Source organism: Melospiza melodia, chromosome 11, assembly GCF_035770615.1.
Source record: "Melospiza melodia melodia isolate bMelMel2 chromosome 11, bMelMel2.pri, whole genome shotgun sequence".
NCBI classification, from domain to species: Eukaryota; Metazoa; Chordata; class Aves; order Passeriformes; family Passerellidae; genus Melospiza; species Melospiza melodia.
This window is the reverse complement of record NC_086204.1, coordinates 15,743,954-15,759,555: the sequence shown is the minus strand read 5'-3', so window position 1 is coordinate 15,759,555 and position 15,602 is coordinate 15,743,954. Positions and strand designations below refer to the sequence as shown.

General features: G+C 41.0%; 1 protein-coding gene across 6 annotated transcripts in view; it reads right to left on the bottom strand.

Annotated features, from left to right (window-relative positions):
- Positions 1 to 8,289: 8,289 nt before the first annotated feature.
- ZNF644 (zinc finger protein 644) overlaps positions 8,290 to 15,602 on the bottom strand; it is a 77,198-nt gene continuing 69,885 nt past the window's right edge. For all 6 annotated transcript variants that reach the window (XM_063165735.1, XM_063165736.1, XM_063165732.1 and 3 more), the window contains 2 exons: positions 13,364 to 13,466; positions 8,290 to 12,871 (listed from right to left, as the gene is read on the bottom strand). In XM_063165735.1, the coding sequence (XP_063021805.1) occupies positions 12,679 to 12,871; positions 13,364 to 13,466 (296 nt within the window). In that variant the 3' untranslated portion in view covers positions 8,290 to 12,678. The remainder of the gene's footprint in view (positions 12,872 to 13,363; positions 13,467 to 15,602) is intronic.

Sequence of the window (15,602 nt, the reverse complement as noted above, 5' to 3'; positions counted from 1 at the left end):
TGCGTGTGTGAATGGGTGTGTCAGTGTGTATATATATGCTCATTGTTTCATTCAAACTTTATATCAATCAAAAATATCTTGAATGTTACAGAAAAACAACAGTACTTATTCTCATGGTAATTTTAATCTGAGCTTGTACAAGAGAGGAAAACCCAGAGTCTCATGCTATTTTGGATTAAAGAGAGGGTGGTTTTTTGTAATGAAGGTTCAGAGAGGCTGTGAACACTAAAGGAAGTCACTGAGCTCAGGCACCCTCAAGCCCAGAGGTGTAGCCCTGGCCTGCAGGCACCCAAAGCCCAGATCAAGGAGGCTCAGCACCAGCTGTCAGCACAAAGCCTACAGCCCCTGCCTTCTCTGGTCTGCAGCACCAAACCTGCCCCAAACACAGGCCTGGCTCTCCTGAGCCCTCTGCAGAAAGGAGGAGCAGGGCCCAGATTCAGAGGAGCCTGCTGCCTGTGTCCCCCCTGGCCAGGAATGCTGGCCAGGCTCCTGCAGCAGGGCTGGTGCTCCATTGCAAGCTGCCCTACAAACTGACTGAAAAAGGAAGGAAAGCCCCTCTCTCTCTGCTCTCTTGTGTCTCCATCCGTTAGCTCACATACAGTTCTGAAGTGATTCAGAACCATGACCAGGAGTCCATCCACAGAAGGATGGGCAATGCATTAATGTGATCCATCCTGCTTTGCAGAGAAGTGTGAAATGATAACACCTTCATTAGCCACTGACAATCCCTGCCAGGAACACCCCTACTCCTAAGCAGTACAGGGCACTTTCAATTTAGTCCCACTTGGAGCACCAGATGCTCCAATTACATCATCCTGGTCTTCTGTAAAGAGTTTCAGATGAACAAATGCCATATCTGTAACAGTGACAAGTACTATTTTTAACCACATCCACGATGGTTTTGTTTCTAAGCTCAAGAATCCTTTCCCAGCAGACCCATTTTATGTTTTTACATGACCCAGGAGTCTCAGTGAGGAACTCCTGAGATACATTCACTTGTATCTGTTTACCAAAAGTTGAAGGCACATAAGGCTATGAGCATTTCTAGCCCATCTGCTCCATAAATTTTTTTTGTAAGGCTTATTGCAGAGTGCAGTAAATGAGTTATAGGCAGCCAGCTTCAGCTGCTGCTTTCCATTTTTGCTGCATTTGTTGCTCAGCAGGCTGCAGGTAAAGCCCATACCTGCATTACCCTGCTTGATACAATCTCTGTCCCAGTGAAACTCTTAGATCCAGAATCCAAATTACTGTACCTGCATCATCTCTTAATTAGTCATCTACCCTGGTTATATACAGCTGCTGGAAATGACCCTGAGCTCTGTAAGTTATTTTATTAGAATATTATAGAAAACAGATGTTTTCCCCCTAATCCTGATGACATGTTTAAACACAGCCTGGGACAATTAGAAATACAATGCCCTGGAGACTAATTATCCATCACTGACAATTTTCCAGATTATCCATTTTTGTTTTCACATTTGATACTTCTATCATTACCTACCTCCATCCTCTTAGAGTGTAAAGAAATCTTCTGAAAAGCAGTTCTCTCCCACATTGCTTCAACAGCAGTAACATCCAACCTGAGCAGTGACTGTTCAGAAATAATGGATCAACTTAAATATTCAAATTAAAAATATGTAACTTACAGAAACTGTGTATGTAATAGTTATTTCTATAAAATATTAGTTGACATGTTTACTTTACAGAATAATTTCAACGAACAAAACTGTGTGGTCCAAGTAGAGTCCTACAAATAAGGCAACAATTATGCCTCTCTATTTATGACATGCAAGGGGAAAAAAAGCCAATTTTTTACATAGTGCAATCAGAAGGAGAGAGATGTAAGGAGACAATTCCCTTCAGAGCCAACACAAGAGCTGACAAGAAAAGCAGAGAGAGAAGTGACTGAGATGGATTCTCACAAAAGTTGTTCCCGGGAGGAGCACAGAGCAGCTTGGGCTGGGAGCTGCCCTGCCTTCTGTTGGTGACAGCCTCTGAGGGACAGTGACAATGAATCCATGGTGCTTTAAGGGACAGTGACACGCACCCACCCCAGACTCGGAGCACACACAGTAGATGGCACGGGAGGTTTACAAGTGCCGTGTCCCCGGGGTGCCATGTCCCCGTGTCCCCGGGGTGCCGTGTCCCCATGTCCCCGTGTCCCCGGGTGGGCACAGGGCTCTGCGGGGGACGCTGCCCCGCTCCGCTCGGTGACCAGCCTGTCACCGAATGCAGCTCCGTCACGGTATTTAAATCACATTAAAGCTTTCTTTCATTACCTATCCCCTTGTGGTTTTGCCCGGCTACATTCTAATTACCGGCCCTGCTGCAGCACACGTGGGTCCCACTGCTCGCTCCTCCTCCCATTTTATGGTCAATGGCTTGTCTTGCACAATCCTAATGGAAATATTGCAGTGAGATAACTCTCCCCTTCCATCTTGCAGTTCCCACTCTAAAGTGCAAAATGTTTTCTGTGGGGGAGAGATCACAAAATATTCAGGGTTAAAGGCATTTTTAGAAATAGCAGATACATCTGTGAAGGCTCCCCAAAGTAGTTTAATAACTTACTCTTCTCTTACATAATGTCTGATCTTGAAGTCTCAATACATTTTTCCATATCAGATGCTAGCTGCACCTGTTTTTTAAAGATTTGCCAATTCTTTTCTTTTACTATTTTTTTTAAATTTTGCTTTTCTTATAGCCCCTCTATTAACTTCTCAAATAAAGTATTTTAAAGGAGATGCATCTCACTAACTTCTCATGACTTATAGTTTTTTTCTGAGCAATCTTTTTAGCAGTAGACACAAATCCTCTCTCCTATTCAATTAGCTCCCAACACTAATCAGGTCAGAGATCATGTGAATTTTAATGGAGAACTTAATAATGTTCAGGAAAGTTTAAGGACTGGGATGTGGTTTTGTTTGGTGAGTCCATAACTGCATCCTTGTCCATGGCTCTGCCATCCCCCATTTTCCAATTACAGCACCGGCCATGCCTAAACAACACAGAGCTTTTATACTGCCTTTCTCTCAAATAAGATCAAAATAATTTTGACTGTTAATCAAGGCAAAGTGCCCATATGGTGAAAGGCTACAATTATCCTTGCTATTTCATTTGATTCAGCACAGTTCCAGATACAGATCCATAGTTCCTGGGTACTGGAGATGGGTCTCATTAACCTGTGTGCAGAGACCACCTTCGAGTAGGGCAGCAGTTCAGAGCTGCAGAGTGAAGAGGCGTAAAAATCTCACCTTGGCAAGTCTTCTGGAATTAAGAGAGAATTTTAACAAGAACCTTCCCAGTTAAAAACAACACAACTAACACTGTCCTGAGGGCAGGGGAAAGGAACTGAGAGAGAAAGTACATGCAAGGAAAGTTAAAAAAAATTGGGCATTGCTGAGGTTTGCTGTGATAATAAATGAGCTCCCTGTGACAGCAGCAAACAGCAGCTCTGGCTGCGGGCAGCACGTGCTGCTCTTCCCTGGCAGCACAGACATGAAGCACTTGAAGCTCTGAATACATCTGGTCCAATTTTCTGTAACAGCTCAATTTTTATTGTGATTCCAAACCTGTCAGGCTTTCTCTCTGTGCAATAGTGATAACAGCAACAGCAGAACATATTTTCAGCTTTGGTCAAATTCTCAGAAACAAAAAGCTGAAATAAAGAGCCTGCATGGTGGGCTGACCCTGGCTGCACAACAGGTGCCAACAAAAACTGCTCTGTCACTTCTCAACTGGACACAGGAGAGAAATATAACAAGAGGCTTATGGGCCAGAATAAGTATAGGAAGAAATCACTCACCAATGGGCAAAAGAGACTTAACTCAGGGGAATTAGTTGAATTTATTACCAATCGAATCAGAGTAGGATCATGAGAAATTAAAAGATAAAACTTAAAACACCTTCCCTCCCACCCGCTATTTTTCCTGAGCCTAACTTTTCCCCTATGAGGACTGCAGTCAGTTCATCACAGGTTGTCTCTGCTTTTTCTCCCCCTGCAGAGGCAGGACTCCTCACACTCTTACCTGCTCCAGAGTGGAGTCCCTCCCCTGGGAGACAGTTCTCCATGAACCTCTCCATCATGAGTCCTTCCCAAAGGCTGTAGTTCTTCATTAACTCCTCCGGCACAGGTCCTTTGTGGGGTCACAGCCTCCTTCAGGCAGTCACTGGATCCAGTGTGGGGTCCCCCAGAGGCTGCAGGTGGAGCTGTGCCCACCCTGGGCCTCCCCGGGCTGCAGGGGCACAGCTGCCCCCTTGGCCTCACCAGGGCTGCAGGGGAATCTGCCCTGGCACCGGGCACCTCCTGCCCCTCCGGCACTGACTCTCACATACTCTCTCTCCTCCCTCAGGCTGAAGCTGCACATTTTACACCCTTGAATATGCTATCCCAGAGTCACTGCCACCATCACTGACGGGCTCAGCCTTGGCCAGCAGTGGGACCATCCTGGAGCCATCCAGTACGGCTCCATGGGACTTAAGGGAAACTGCTAGTGCCTTCTCACAGAAACCACCCCATGACCCCTCCTGCTACCAAAAGCTTGTCCTGCAAACCCAACACAGCACCTAAATTCAGATGCAGCCTTCACTGCTTGGGAACTCTCACAGGCCATTCTTGGATCTCTCTCAGACCAGGACTGTAGCTCAGTGCCTAGCACCACACAGCCAGGACTGACATTCCTAATCTGTTAAGGTGGGAGGGAAGTTTGAAGTCTCTAAGACACAGCAAGATAAGCACCTTCCACTTCAAAAGAGGAAAAAAAAAGCATTCACTGTAAATCTGGGTACTACAGCAGCAAGTATCACACACAACTAGATTGTAGATACTCTCCTGTAACATATGTACTGCTTTCAATTTCTAATGCAGTAAGAAGAAAAGTCTGGGCCATCATATAACTTCCACAGCCCAGCACACAACATACACGGCAGCAGGAGCAACTGGGAAGCAGGGCTGACCTCTCCTCCCCACCCTTGTGAACTGGGTGCCAACTGCTCCTCAATGCAGGAAATTACAGAAACCTGTAGGCTGCTGATTTTGCTGCAGGTAGTGGAGAGGGCTGCTCACATACTTCTTGCACAGTTCCCCACCTGAATCTGAAATCACAGTTTAACTTCCTAAGAATTTGATGCCATCTATTGCATTTATGTTTTAAAGTAAATGGGCTGAGATTCTATCTCCAGTGTTTTTAACAGTTTTTTTATTAATACCCCTGTTTTGCTTTGCTCAAAGAACCCAGCCAGCTGTGTATTCACAAAAAATCATTCAAGCAAGTGCTCCATTTTCTAAACACTTCTGTGATTTCAGAAAGGCTGCCAGAAAAAAAAAAAAAAAAAAAAAAGAAAGAAAGAAAGAAAAAAGAAAAGACAGTAAATTCAGCCCGAAAGGTAACTTACGATTTCAGCTTCCAGCAGCAGTATCAAGGGTTGGTACTGTGTAACTTGGGATTTTTGGTTTGTGTAACCCAAAATCACCCTAAAACTCTAAACATTTCCTCCTCCATTTGGGTACAGAGGGCTACTGTCTCTGTATAAAATAAATCATAAACCAGGCCAATAGCTATGCTTTTAAGAACACTAAGCAGTACTCTGTTTTCACAGTAATATAGGACTTTCCCAAAAAGCTTCTTCACTGCAAGCCAGCAGTAAAATAAAGTCCTAAAGAAAAAGAGAGATGAAAAATGAAGACAAAAACCCAGATGTGGATATAAGCAAAAACTGAGGAAGGGGAAAACAAACCAAGCTGGGAATGAAGATAATGAAAGCGGTCAGGTTAGCACCCAGTGAGACGCGGCTAAGTGCTGCTCCCAGATGGGAACCTGGGCCTGAGGGCAAAGAAATGAGTTTGGGATCCTGCAGGAACACTCACATTCTGGGTCAGGGTCTTCACTCATTTATTAGCACTCATGGTCAGCTGCAGTCAGAGAACACTGGGTTTAGCAGTGGAGGTTATTTCAGTGAGAAGAGAATGCTGCAAAATTATGGATGCCAAATAGGAACGGAGAAAATTTTTGGAGGCAATGAATGGCAATGTGTCATGAACAGAAACTGAAAAATCAGATTTCAGTAGCAAATTTGTAACTGAGGCTATACATGGGAAGAGCAGTTAATGTTATTTTATGACTGGACTAAGTGTCTATGGTTTTATATGCAGCATTACAAAGCTTCAGTAAATGTACTCCAGATGGCAAAGGGAATGGATACAGTTGACTTCCAACACAAGAAATTGGATTTAAAGCCTCTTACCTGTCACTGCCTATCTCTTTAACAGTTTTGGGTGACAACTCCTTCCATGGCTGTTCCTCTAAGGATAATATTTGCCCTAGCCTCCTCTGTGCCAGGAGCCCAAGTCCACCCCTGAAGCTTTGGAGGCACAGCAAAGGCAGCCATCAGCTAGATTTCAAAACAGGTGCCAACCCCAGGCTCATACTGTCTTCTCTCCTTTGCAGTTTCTCTTTCAACCTATGGGGTTTTTGTTTGTTTTTAAAAGATTTTTTTTTCTCCTGCTTTTTTATCCAAATAAGGCTGTTTTCTTTTTCCCACTTTCACACAATTAAGTTTTTTCAGGGAAAAGACAGATGAAAGAATTATTTCTTGTCAGCAAGACTTGTACCTGGGTGACACACAATTCCTTATTTGGTTAAAACACAGACTAATGGTGTGTGTTTTCCCTTTATCGGTCTACTAGTTTCCAAAGCTGTTTTAAAGAGCACAATGGGATTCAGAGCTTCAGCATTTGTTGCTACAGCAGTGAGGATGGATTTGGCTGAGTTTCACAGAGAGATAAACATGCTGCTGCTGACTCAGATACATAATGAAAGGTTTACATGTGAAGTTTTCAGCTTCCAATAAACAGATTTTTAAAAAGAGGTAGATAATATTTAGGAACACTTACTATGAGTATCATGTAAGCATGTTTCATGTTGCAGGTCTCTAATACAAAAGCATAAGGGTTATCATCATTTGGTAGACAAACCTCAGACCTTATGAGTTGAAAATGTAGTTTTGAGTGAAAATATAGTACAGAAAGCCCAGAAGTGTTGTGATTTATACAACATAAGGAGTACAAGCACCTTGGAAGGTCTGAAAAGGCTCCAAGGCTCCTTTGTTCCCTAACTGTACAGTAAGAGTTGGAATTTTGGAACCTCTGGGCTCACAGTTAGTGACAAAGCCATTTGCTTGGGTTTTAATTGCAGTGAAAAGAGCACGGGAGCCTGCATGAGAAAGATCTTTTAGGGCTTTTATAAAAAAGTTTGCGTTTACTTAGAGAAGAACATTCCCACAGGAATGCCTTTATTCCATTTTTTTTTTTGTTTTTAGCCAAAATAACTCCATGTCAGTCTTCAGGTCTTCAGGAAATGTGTGCAAACCACCCACAGTCAGTGACACACTGCCCAGATCCCTCCACTGCCATTCTGGAGCCCATGAGCCAAGGCAGCCAGGACCACTTCCCTGAGGGGTAAGCACTGCAGCCACACACCAGCTACTGGACCACAAGGTTCCTCTACTTATGTAGAGGAATTAGTATTACCAAGCAGTTTTATAAAAATACTCAGTATTACCAAGCAGTTTTATAAAAAGGCTGTTGGCTGACTTGTGCTCAAATCTTAATAAGGGGATAGGGCACTAAAGTTAAGAGACTTCTTAACTGCTTTTTAAAAATACAAGTTTATTAGCCTATAGTGCAACTAGAAATGAAAATGAACAGTGCCAGAGTTCAGCCTTAGCAAAACATGGAAGGGATCCCCACTCCAGCCCTTATTTAAAGCAAACACATCCCTTAACAGTCTCTTATGCTGTGTTTGATCAAGCTCTGCATTTTTCTCTTACAGTGTGTGAATGGCTGTGGTACGTCAATGGATCCTCTCATGCTGCAGGAGGAGCCCCGGACTTGCAGAGCACCAGGCAGACTGGGTTATTCAGTGTGCTCTGTCCAGGCACACATGGCAGCCAAAGCTGCAAGGAAAACCTGCTCTTAACTGTGGAGAAAGCAGCAGTGAGACCAGACTGTACAGACTGAAAAGTGGGCACATGGGCACAGATGAGAGCCACTGCCACTTGGGATTCAGCTTCAGATTTGAGTCCCTGGCTCTGGTGGCATTCCTGGCACCGATTGTCATCCTTAGTCTCCACCACTGGCATGTAAATACACCCTTGCTTCACCTCTCTGAATTTTCAGGTGGCTACAGCCAGCAGATCTGCCCTCTGCTCTGGCTGGGGGGAACTGCCCAGTGAAGTGACAAGTGCAGTGCAGCTCACCTCTGAGCAATGGGAAGAACACCAAGAAGCCTGCAGTGTTAGAAAGGAACATTTTATTGCAAGAGATTACAAACCTGGCACTATGGCCAAATGTTTCCATTACATCACAATTGCTACCCATGAATCAGGCAACAGCACCTACAAAGCATGGTGGATTGAAATATCAAATCATAATGCAGTCAGCTTTTTAAAGTAAGTACCACCCTAAAAAGTTTGGGGTTTTCTTTAAACAAACTCAAAACTATATAAATCAATTTTTAAAATATGAGACTGGTGTTTAAATATCCAGGCCACTAACTACTGTTATAAAAAGTGAAAAATTTTGTTAACCATAGTGCTGAACTAAACAGGGTTTGTTCACAGCCCATAATCATTTAGTTAAAAGCAAGTCTTTGTTATTCACTGCTAATATTTCCACATTTGTTCAGCCCAATTTATCTTCTGCAGGTTTTCAGAATCAGGTAGATTTAATGCATAACCCCTCTTTAAAGCACTACAAGAAACCTAGAACCGTGACTAGCCCAGGAAAAGCATCACAGTCAAAATAACATTGCATCTTCCCATCTCAGCCCTGTGACACTGACCTTTAGAAACTCTGGACGCTCTTCTCTGAGCCCCAACTGATAACTCACGTTTCTCCTGTGATCACTTACCTCAAACAGCTTGCTGATTTCCCTGAGCATGGCTGGGACAGCAGGAACGAGCGCAGGCACGCAGCCCGGGACTCGCTCGCTCCCCCCTTCCCGGCAGCTACGGCCCCTACGGTCAGTCCTGCCCCGGTCAGTCCTTCTTCGTGACAGTCCCTCCCCTCGGTCAGTCCCTCTTCATGTCAGTCCCTCCCCTCGGTCAGTCCCTCTTCATGTCAGTCCCTCCCTTTGGTCAGTCCTTCATGTCAGTCCCTCCCCTCGGTCAGTCCTTCATGTCAGTCCCTCCCCTCGGTCAGTCCTTCTGCATGTCAGTCCCTTCCCTGCTCAGCCCCTCCCCTGTGGGCGGGAGGGCCCGCAGCTCCCCTCTGGCCCTGCTGCCTGCAGAGGGCGGGCCCTGAGGAAGAAGCTGGATCTGCAGGCAGAGCTGGATCCCCTCGGCCCCCCTCGCACAGCTCCCCCAGGACACACGGACAGGACCGGGCAAACCGCAGTAAATGCCCAGCATGTGCTGTCTGCTTGCCCCCATGCTCCGTGCCTGAACACACCACCCCTGGGCAGCAGCTACCATGGGCGCTTGCATCACCTACCCAAGGTTCTGAAGAAATATCTTTTCAAGGAATGCAAACAGAGTTTTACCTTTTGAAGAGGACTGATTTGGAAATATCACTGGGACTAGGGAATATAGGCCATCATCTTATGAAAAGTGTATGGGGGTGGTCTACAATTTTCCTGAGGCTACTACTAGAGACCTTTACCAGATACTAGGATAACTTCAGAAATGAGTAGGACTGTGACAAAGAACCAAAATCAACCCAACAGAAATCACTGTGCCACTGCAGCCTTTACCCCAACCTGAACAGACTAACACTGGTGTTTAGATGAGCAACTCTGCAAGTCCAGCCCTTTAGCGCAGACTGCCAGAGCCCCTCAAGCCACACAACATCAGACTGGCATCACAAAGTGACCCATTTAATTTACCCTCTTCTACTACATTATTTGGAATTTTGGTAACTCCAGAGAGGGGGATTTATAGTTCCTTGTAGATAATGATAAAAAATATCTGTATTTCCACACAACAGAAACCAGGAAAACAAATAGCCCCACTTGAGGAGTAGAGGCTAAGAACAGCTAATAGTACTCTATTTTTAAAAAAAGATTATTCAGCCTGTTATCAACCACATAAACAAGTGATTTAATAATCAGAAGAGTTCTAGAACTCCTACTTATTTTTTGAACTATACCACAAGGATCTGATGCCAGCAGGGCACACAGCCTGTCACTAAAAACTGTTCATCATCAATAGAATCTCATTTTGGAAACTGATCAGCCTAGAGCTCACTGCTCTTCAGACACAACCTTGCATTTTTATTTTAGTATTACATAAAGTAGCTCACAACTGGGGCTTAATTAATTAAATAGAATTAACTAGGGTTTTAAAAATTATTTTTATGAATCTAGTAAGAGTCTTTTGCTAATGCAAAATTCTGCACGGTATGGCTTCACCTTACAAGCATTCTTAACAACACTAGATAAATATCATTTGCACTTAATTGATTTTTTTCATTTGCTAAACAGCCATAAAATATGGTGCTCTCACAAGCACCTTTTTTGGTGAGAAGGGTAAACAAGCACTCTATTAAAGCATTATAAACATTCAAGGTGATGTGATCACTTCCCTCTATTCTGTTTCAACACACTGCTTTAAATCTTCAGTTGTCACATCGTATAAAAAAGCTCCACAAGTATCCACAAATTCAGCAATTTGTTAGTCTGCATACACTATTTGTCTGCAGTACACTTCAACATCCCAGTTATCTTTTCTAAAATCTCTAAAGTATTTATTTCTCCAGCCTTTAAATGTAATGATGTAGATTTTTCCACTTACAAGAGAATAAATTTCAACAAGAAAGCTAAACTTAACCGTAGCAATTTGTACAGTTAAACGCCTGACACCACTAATTTAATGACAGCCTTGACAGAGCTAGGATGGCCTTGTCTGAGGCCTCTGTCTTGCACAGCTGTGCATTTTTAGCCCATCTATTCTATCAGAACATTAACAAGCCTCATGTGTTAACTCTGAACTCTGTGCATCCAGGAAGACAGACATTTATTCATACTTTCCACCAATCAAATGTAATGCATCTGTGAACAATTCAGTTTATTGCAAGTAAATGTACTTTTACTTAAGATCATGAGAAGATTCTAATCTCAAGCAAGACAAACCAATTCCACAAACTTAATTCACACAATGCAAATAAATGCTTCACATTATAGACATTTATATTTTCTTTAAACCTTTTTATTTAGAGATTTTTCTGGTAAGGAGATATACCATAGGAAAGCAATTTCACTGGCAGTGAGGTATGTATATACTCTACCAAAATACTCCTCTTGCTTTAACTGCTTTTAACTTTATTTACATATAAAGAAAATATCAATGCATATCCTTGGCTTAACTACAGTATCTGTTACCCTATATGAGTAAAATGAAATGTTACTTGCATACAAAATTGATTTGTAGAGGAATCTAATTTGATTTAAACAAAAATCATGTTCTGAAGACAGTTTAAATGAACAAACACAATTCATCATGACCAAGACACCTGCACCATATTTCCATCCTCACAGCACATTTATTTTAATAATTCTGTAAGTAGGTCCTTAGCATGAGCATAGTGTTACAGTTTTCATACATATAATCACATCCAAAACAAGCTCTAAAATTTAAGTTGTAAACATTCTCTTCATATGTGGAAACATTTCAATCTGTGTTTGAATTCTCTAAAATGATCAATCTTTTAAACAGAATTATAAATGAAAAGCCTACTCTAACCGTGTAGTGAGCAATGCTTATTAGTACATTTCTACAGTGTTAAATAAAATAGTAGAGGCAAACTTCTGTAAGCAAGTCAGACTTTAAGTAAATTGTCATAAAAGTAACAAACTTGTTAACAAAAGGATGCTTTGTAATAAAGAAAGTTGGATTGAATCTACTATGATACAAAAACATAAGGGTAAATACCATCTTTGTTGACAAGTAGGAGGTAGCATGGATGCACCACTTTATTGTCAGTGAGAAATGCAAGTGAAGTAAAGAATATTTCCTTACCACAAATTTCCAGTATTATGTACATATTTCTCTTAGAAATTTGTTTAAACAAGTTTCCCTCCACTTTTTAGTACAAAAAGCCTCATGTGATTTAAAAAAAACACTTACACACCTAGATAGAATAGTACTAATTGCCCTATTTGAACGAAACAGTCTCTTGAACTATGAAGTACATGGTATTTAATGCCCTAAGTTGAGTAAATTGTATTAGCAGTTCTTGGTATTATACAAAACACTACATACATACAAACAAAATATAATAGTATCTTATTTTACTATGTAATTCTTTTTGGAATAAACAGAACCTTGATTTGGGTAACACTGAAGAGAACGTGGTTTCTTTGTTTTATTAAAATCTGTCCTTTAAGTACCCATGTGCAACAATTTAAAAATGGCTGCCATACATATAATGGTATTGTATTGATAGTGAACACAGTAACTGACAAAAACATAATAAACCTTAAAAACACATCTTCCACCCTATATAAAATATAAAGACTACTTATTGTAACTGTTAAGTATTCAATTTATTTTGATGTTACTGTAATCCACTCCCTCTATTTTCTCTCTTTAGGATTTATAAACATAATTTAGTGTAGCCATTTATTTTAAAAAATGATGAAGTATTTCAAATTTACATCCAATTAAAATTTAAAATGTTTCTGTGTTCTATGATGCTGCTTCTGCCATCAGTAAAGAAAATGAAGTTTCAGTAATTGAAGCAGGCTTTTTAAGTAGTGATGTGACCTCAACCATGCCAGCTCCAGTCCGTGGAAGATTTGCGTTGACAATGTGTCGCTGCAAGTGCTTTATCCAGTCTTCTTGAACAGACAAAGGTCCTCGAAAGACCAGACCACAAAACCTATGCAAATATTAAAATTAATCCATCAAGATACATCTATCTCTACTGAAAAATTATAAAACAAAGACAGTAAGAGGAAAAGTCTTAATTTTCTTGAAGTTTGTTTGTACATGTTTTAGCTGAAAAACTTAGTAATTGAGTTCATTAGTAGTAACTGTGAGCACAAAATCCTGCAGCTTATACAACTCACATTCTCACACTCAATACCAGTAATAACAATCTGTTTTTCTTATATAAGGTTTCTTTTGAAGGACAGAATATTACTCAGACACAACCAGCAAGATTTTAGCTAGAGAAACTACTGGCAATCTAACATTCAGGTGTGACTGAATCAAATCCTCTCGTTCAAATTAATGAGAACAGGCAATTCCTTTCCCCCGTCATTATTCAATTTAATCACAAACATTTATGGATACAATAATGAAACTCTTTATGACTAACATTAGTAAGCTCTTAAGAATGTATTCTTCCAGTTAAAGCAACACTATGTACCTGCATCTGAGTATGTAAACTTCATCAGCACTATGAGGTAACGGCAGCATTTTCTTCTTGCTTCCGGATCTTGACCTTGACTTCTTTTGTTTACAGTCTAAAGCTAAGAAGAGAAATTTTCATATGTGAAAGTAATACTTCAATGAGTGTTAGTCAAACAGAGATATTCAGTAAGTATTCTCTATGGCAATAATGAAAAGACATCTACCTCCTTGTTTTTCTGTAGTTAATTATAACATAAATCCAAAACAGTTACAGCATATTTTAAGAAATATACTGGCAGAACACATGAAGCTATTTTTTTTTAGGTTAGCATTGTGCTTGCTCTTTTAAAGACTAGATAATTGACATTCAGCATTAAACTGTTGTTTTAGTATCAGCAAGCACCTACAAACCTATTGCAGAATTATACAGAAGCAAAGCACCATTGGAAATTCCCTTACATGCATAAAACACTGTCAAAATCTCAGAACTTGTTTTGTAGTTCAAGTCCCATCGTAAGACCACTCATGTTCAACCAAGTTACAGCTTTATGAAGTTGTAGCTTCCAGCTAGTACAATCAGGAATTTCTAGTTTGAATAAAACACCTGCCATTTGTTTTTCAACACAAAGCAAAAATTTGTCCTTTTGTTCTAAGAGTTTCAAAGGAAGCTTCCCTTTCACTCCTGTCTGAATTCTAATGAAGCATACAAAAACTATGTATTAGTCCTTGGTAGTGGGAGCTGGTATTAGGACAATCAACAGGGATGGCAAGGCCACTTTTTAAATTCAGTCTAAGCATTTGAAACTGTGTATGAAAGTAACGTGTGTGAACAGGAAACATAGCAAATGAGTTCAGATAGCTCTGAGGTCTGTATCTCCCATAAACAAATGTAATGGGAATCTGAAACAAAACCTGGAGATTCTAAGAAGCAGCCAAAGTGAGGGATGAGTGGATTAAACTGAATTAATATTGTTATGATGCAAACAGCTGATAAAGCTCAAGAAGTTTGTGACTGCTTGAACTGAGAAGTGTATCTAGCTACACTCTATTCCAAAACACAAGACACCAACAATGTAACTCCAACACAAAAACTTTTGCAAACAACCAGTTACACCACTTCAACAAAAACTCCACAGAAACCAGAAAGACAGTACCAGGTGGTATTCTTGATACCAAGAAGGCATAATGGTATACTACTGAAGCATCTTAACAGTAAAATGGGGAAAAAATTTGTTACACTTGGCTAAAGTTTTGACTCCTATAATATGAAACAGAAGAATTAACCTCTTAGCATTCTGAAGCATAAGACATTGTCTGGTGAGACATTTAAAACAAACATGTTAATTTAAAGAACACACAGTCTTGATTGTATCCTTAATTTTTCTCATGCCCTCCAAATGAGCACCTCTCAAGCTTTTACCTTGTAGCCCAACTTTCAACTTGGTAGACATACTAGATGTTTTCCATTTCTATCCCCGACTTAAGGATTACTACCTATCTAAAATTCAGAATGAATATCTAAGGTTCGAAGGTATCAGAGAACCAATACAATAAGTGGAAAGCAGACACCAACCTAGAGAGACTTCTTCAGATCAACATTAGGAAAATGAGGCTTAAGAGCATTTTTTTTCTGACAGCAACAACAAAACCAGTCTGCATAAAAAGGCAGTAACCCAAGGTGGCAGGGGGGAGAGAGGGAGAGAGAAATGGCCAAGATGCTTCTGGAAAAGCATCAAGGGATTCTTAATACTTCAATCTCTCACAAGAAACATATTCTTCATTTAATTAGGAAGAAAAAAGCTAACTATCATAATCAGGTAGGAACTACCACATATATAAGTGGTAGTTTTACATACCACAACTTCAGTAACACCATCAGCAATGTAAGCAGATAAAACACTGGAACCCAGACACCGACGTTTTGAAGAGAACTGTTTGTATGAGGCACAACTTATCTGCAGCAGTTACTGCAGCAAAAGCTTTGCCTTTGCCATCTTCTGGAACATCATGGGGAGAAGGAAAACAGAAGCTGGTATTACCTGAATGCAAACGCGTCCATGAGCTGCACCTGATGACAAGTTAGCTGATGTCAGTTTATATGAGTGGAAAAAAAAGAAGCAATAGTGACAACAGACTCCTCCTAGAGAGGCCAACCTGCACTCGGAACAAGAACTTGCTGATTTCCTTGAGGTGGGCAAAGACATTCATTCTCATCAAGAAATTTGATTCTACTCACATGCATCTGGAGCATTTCA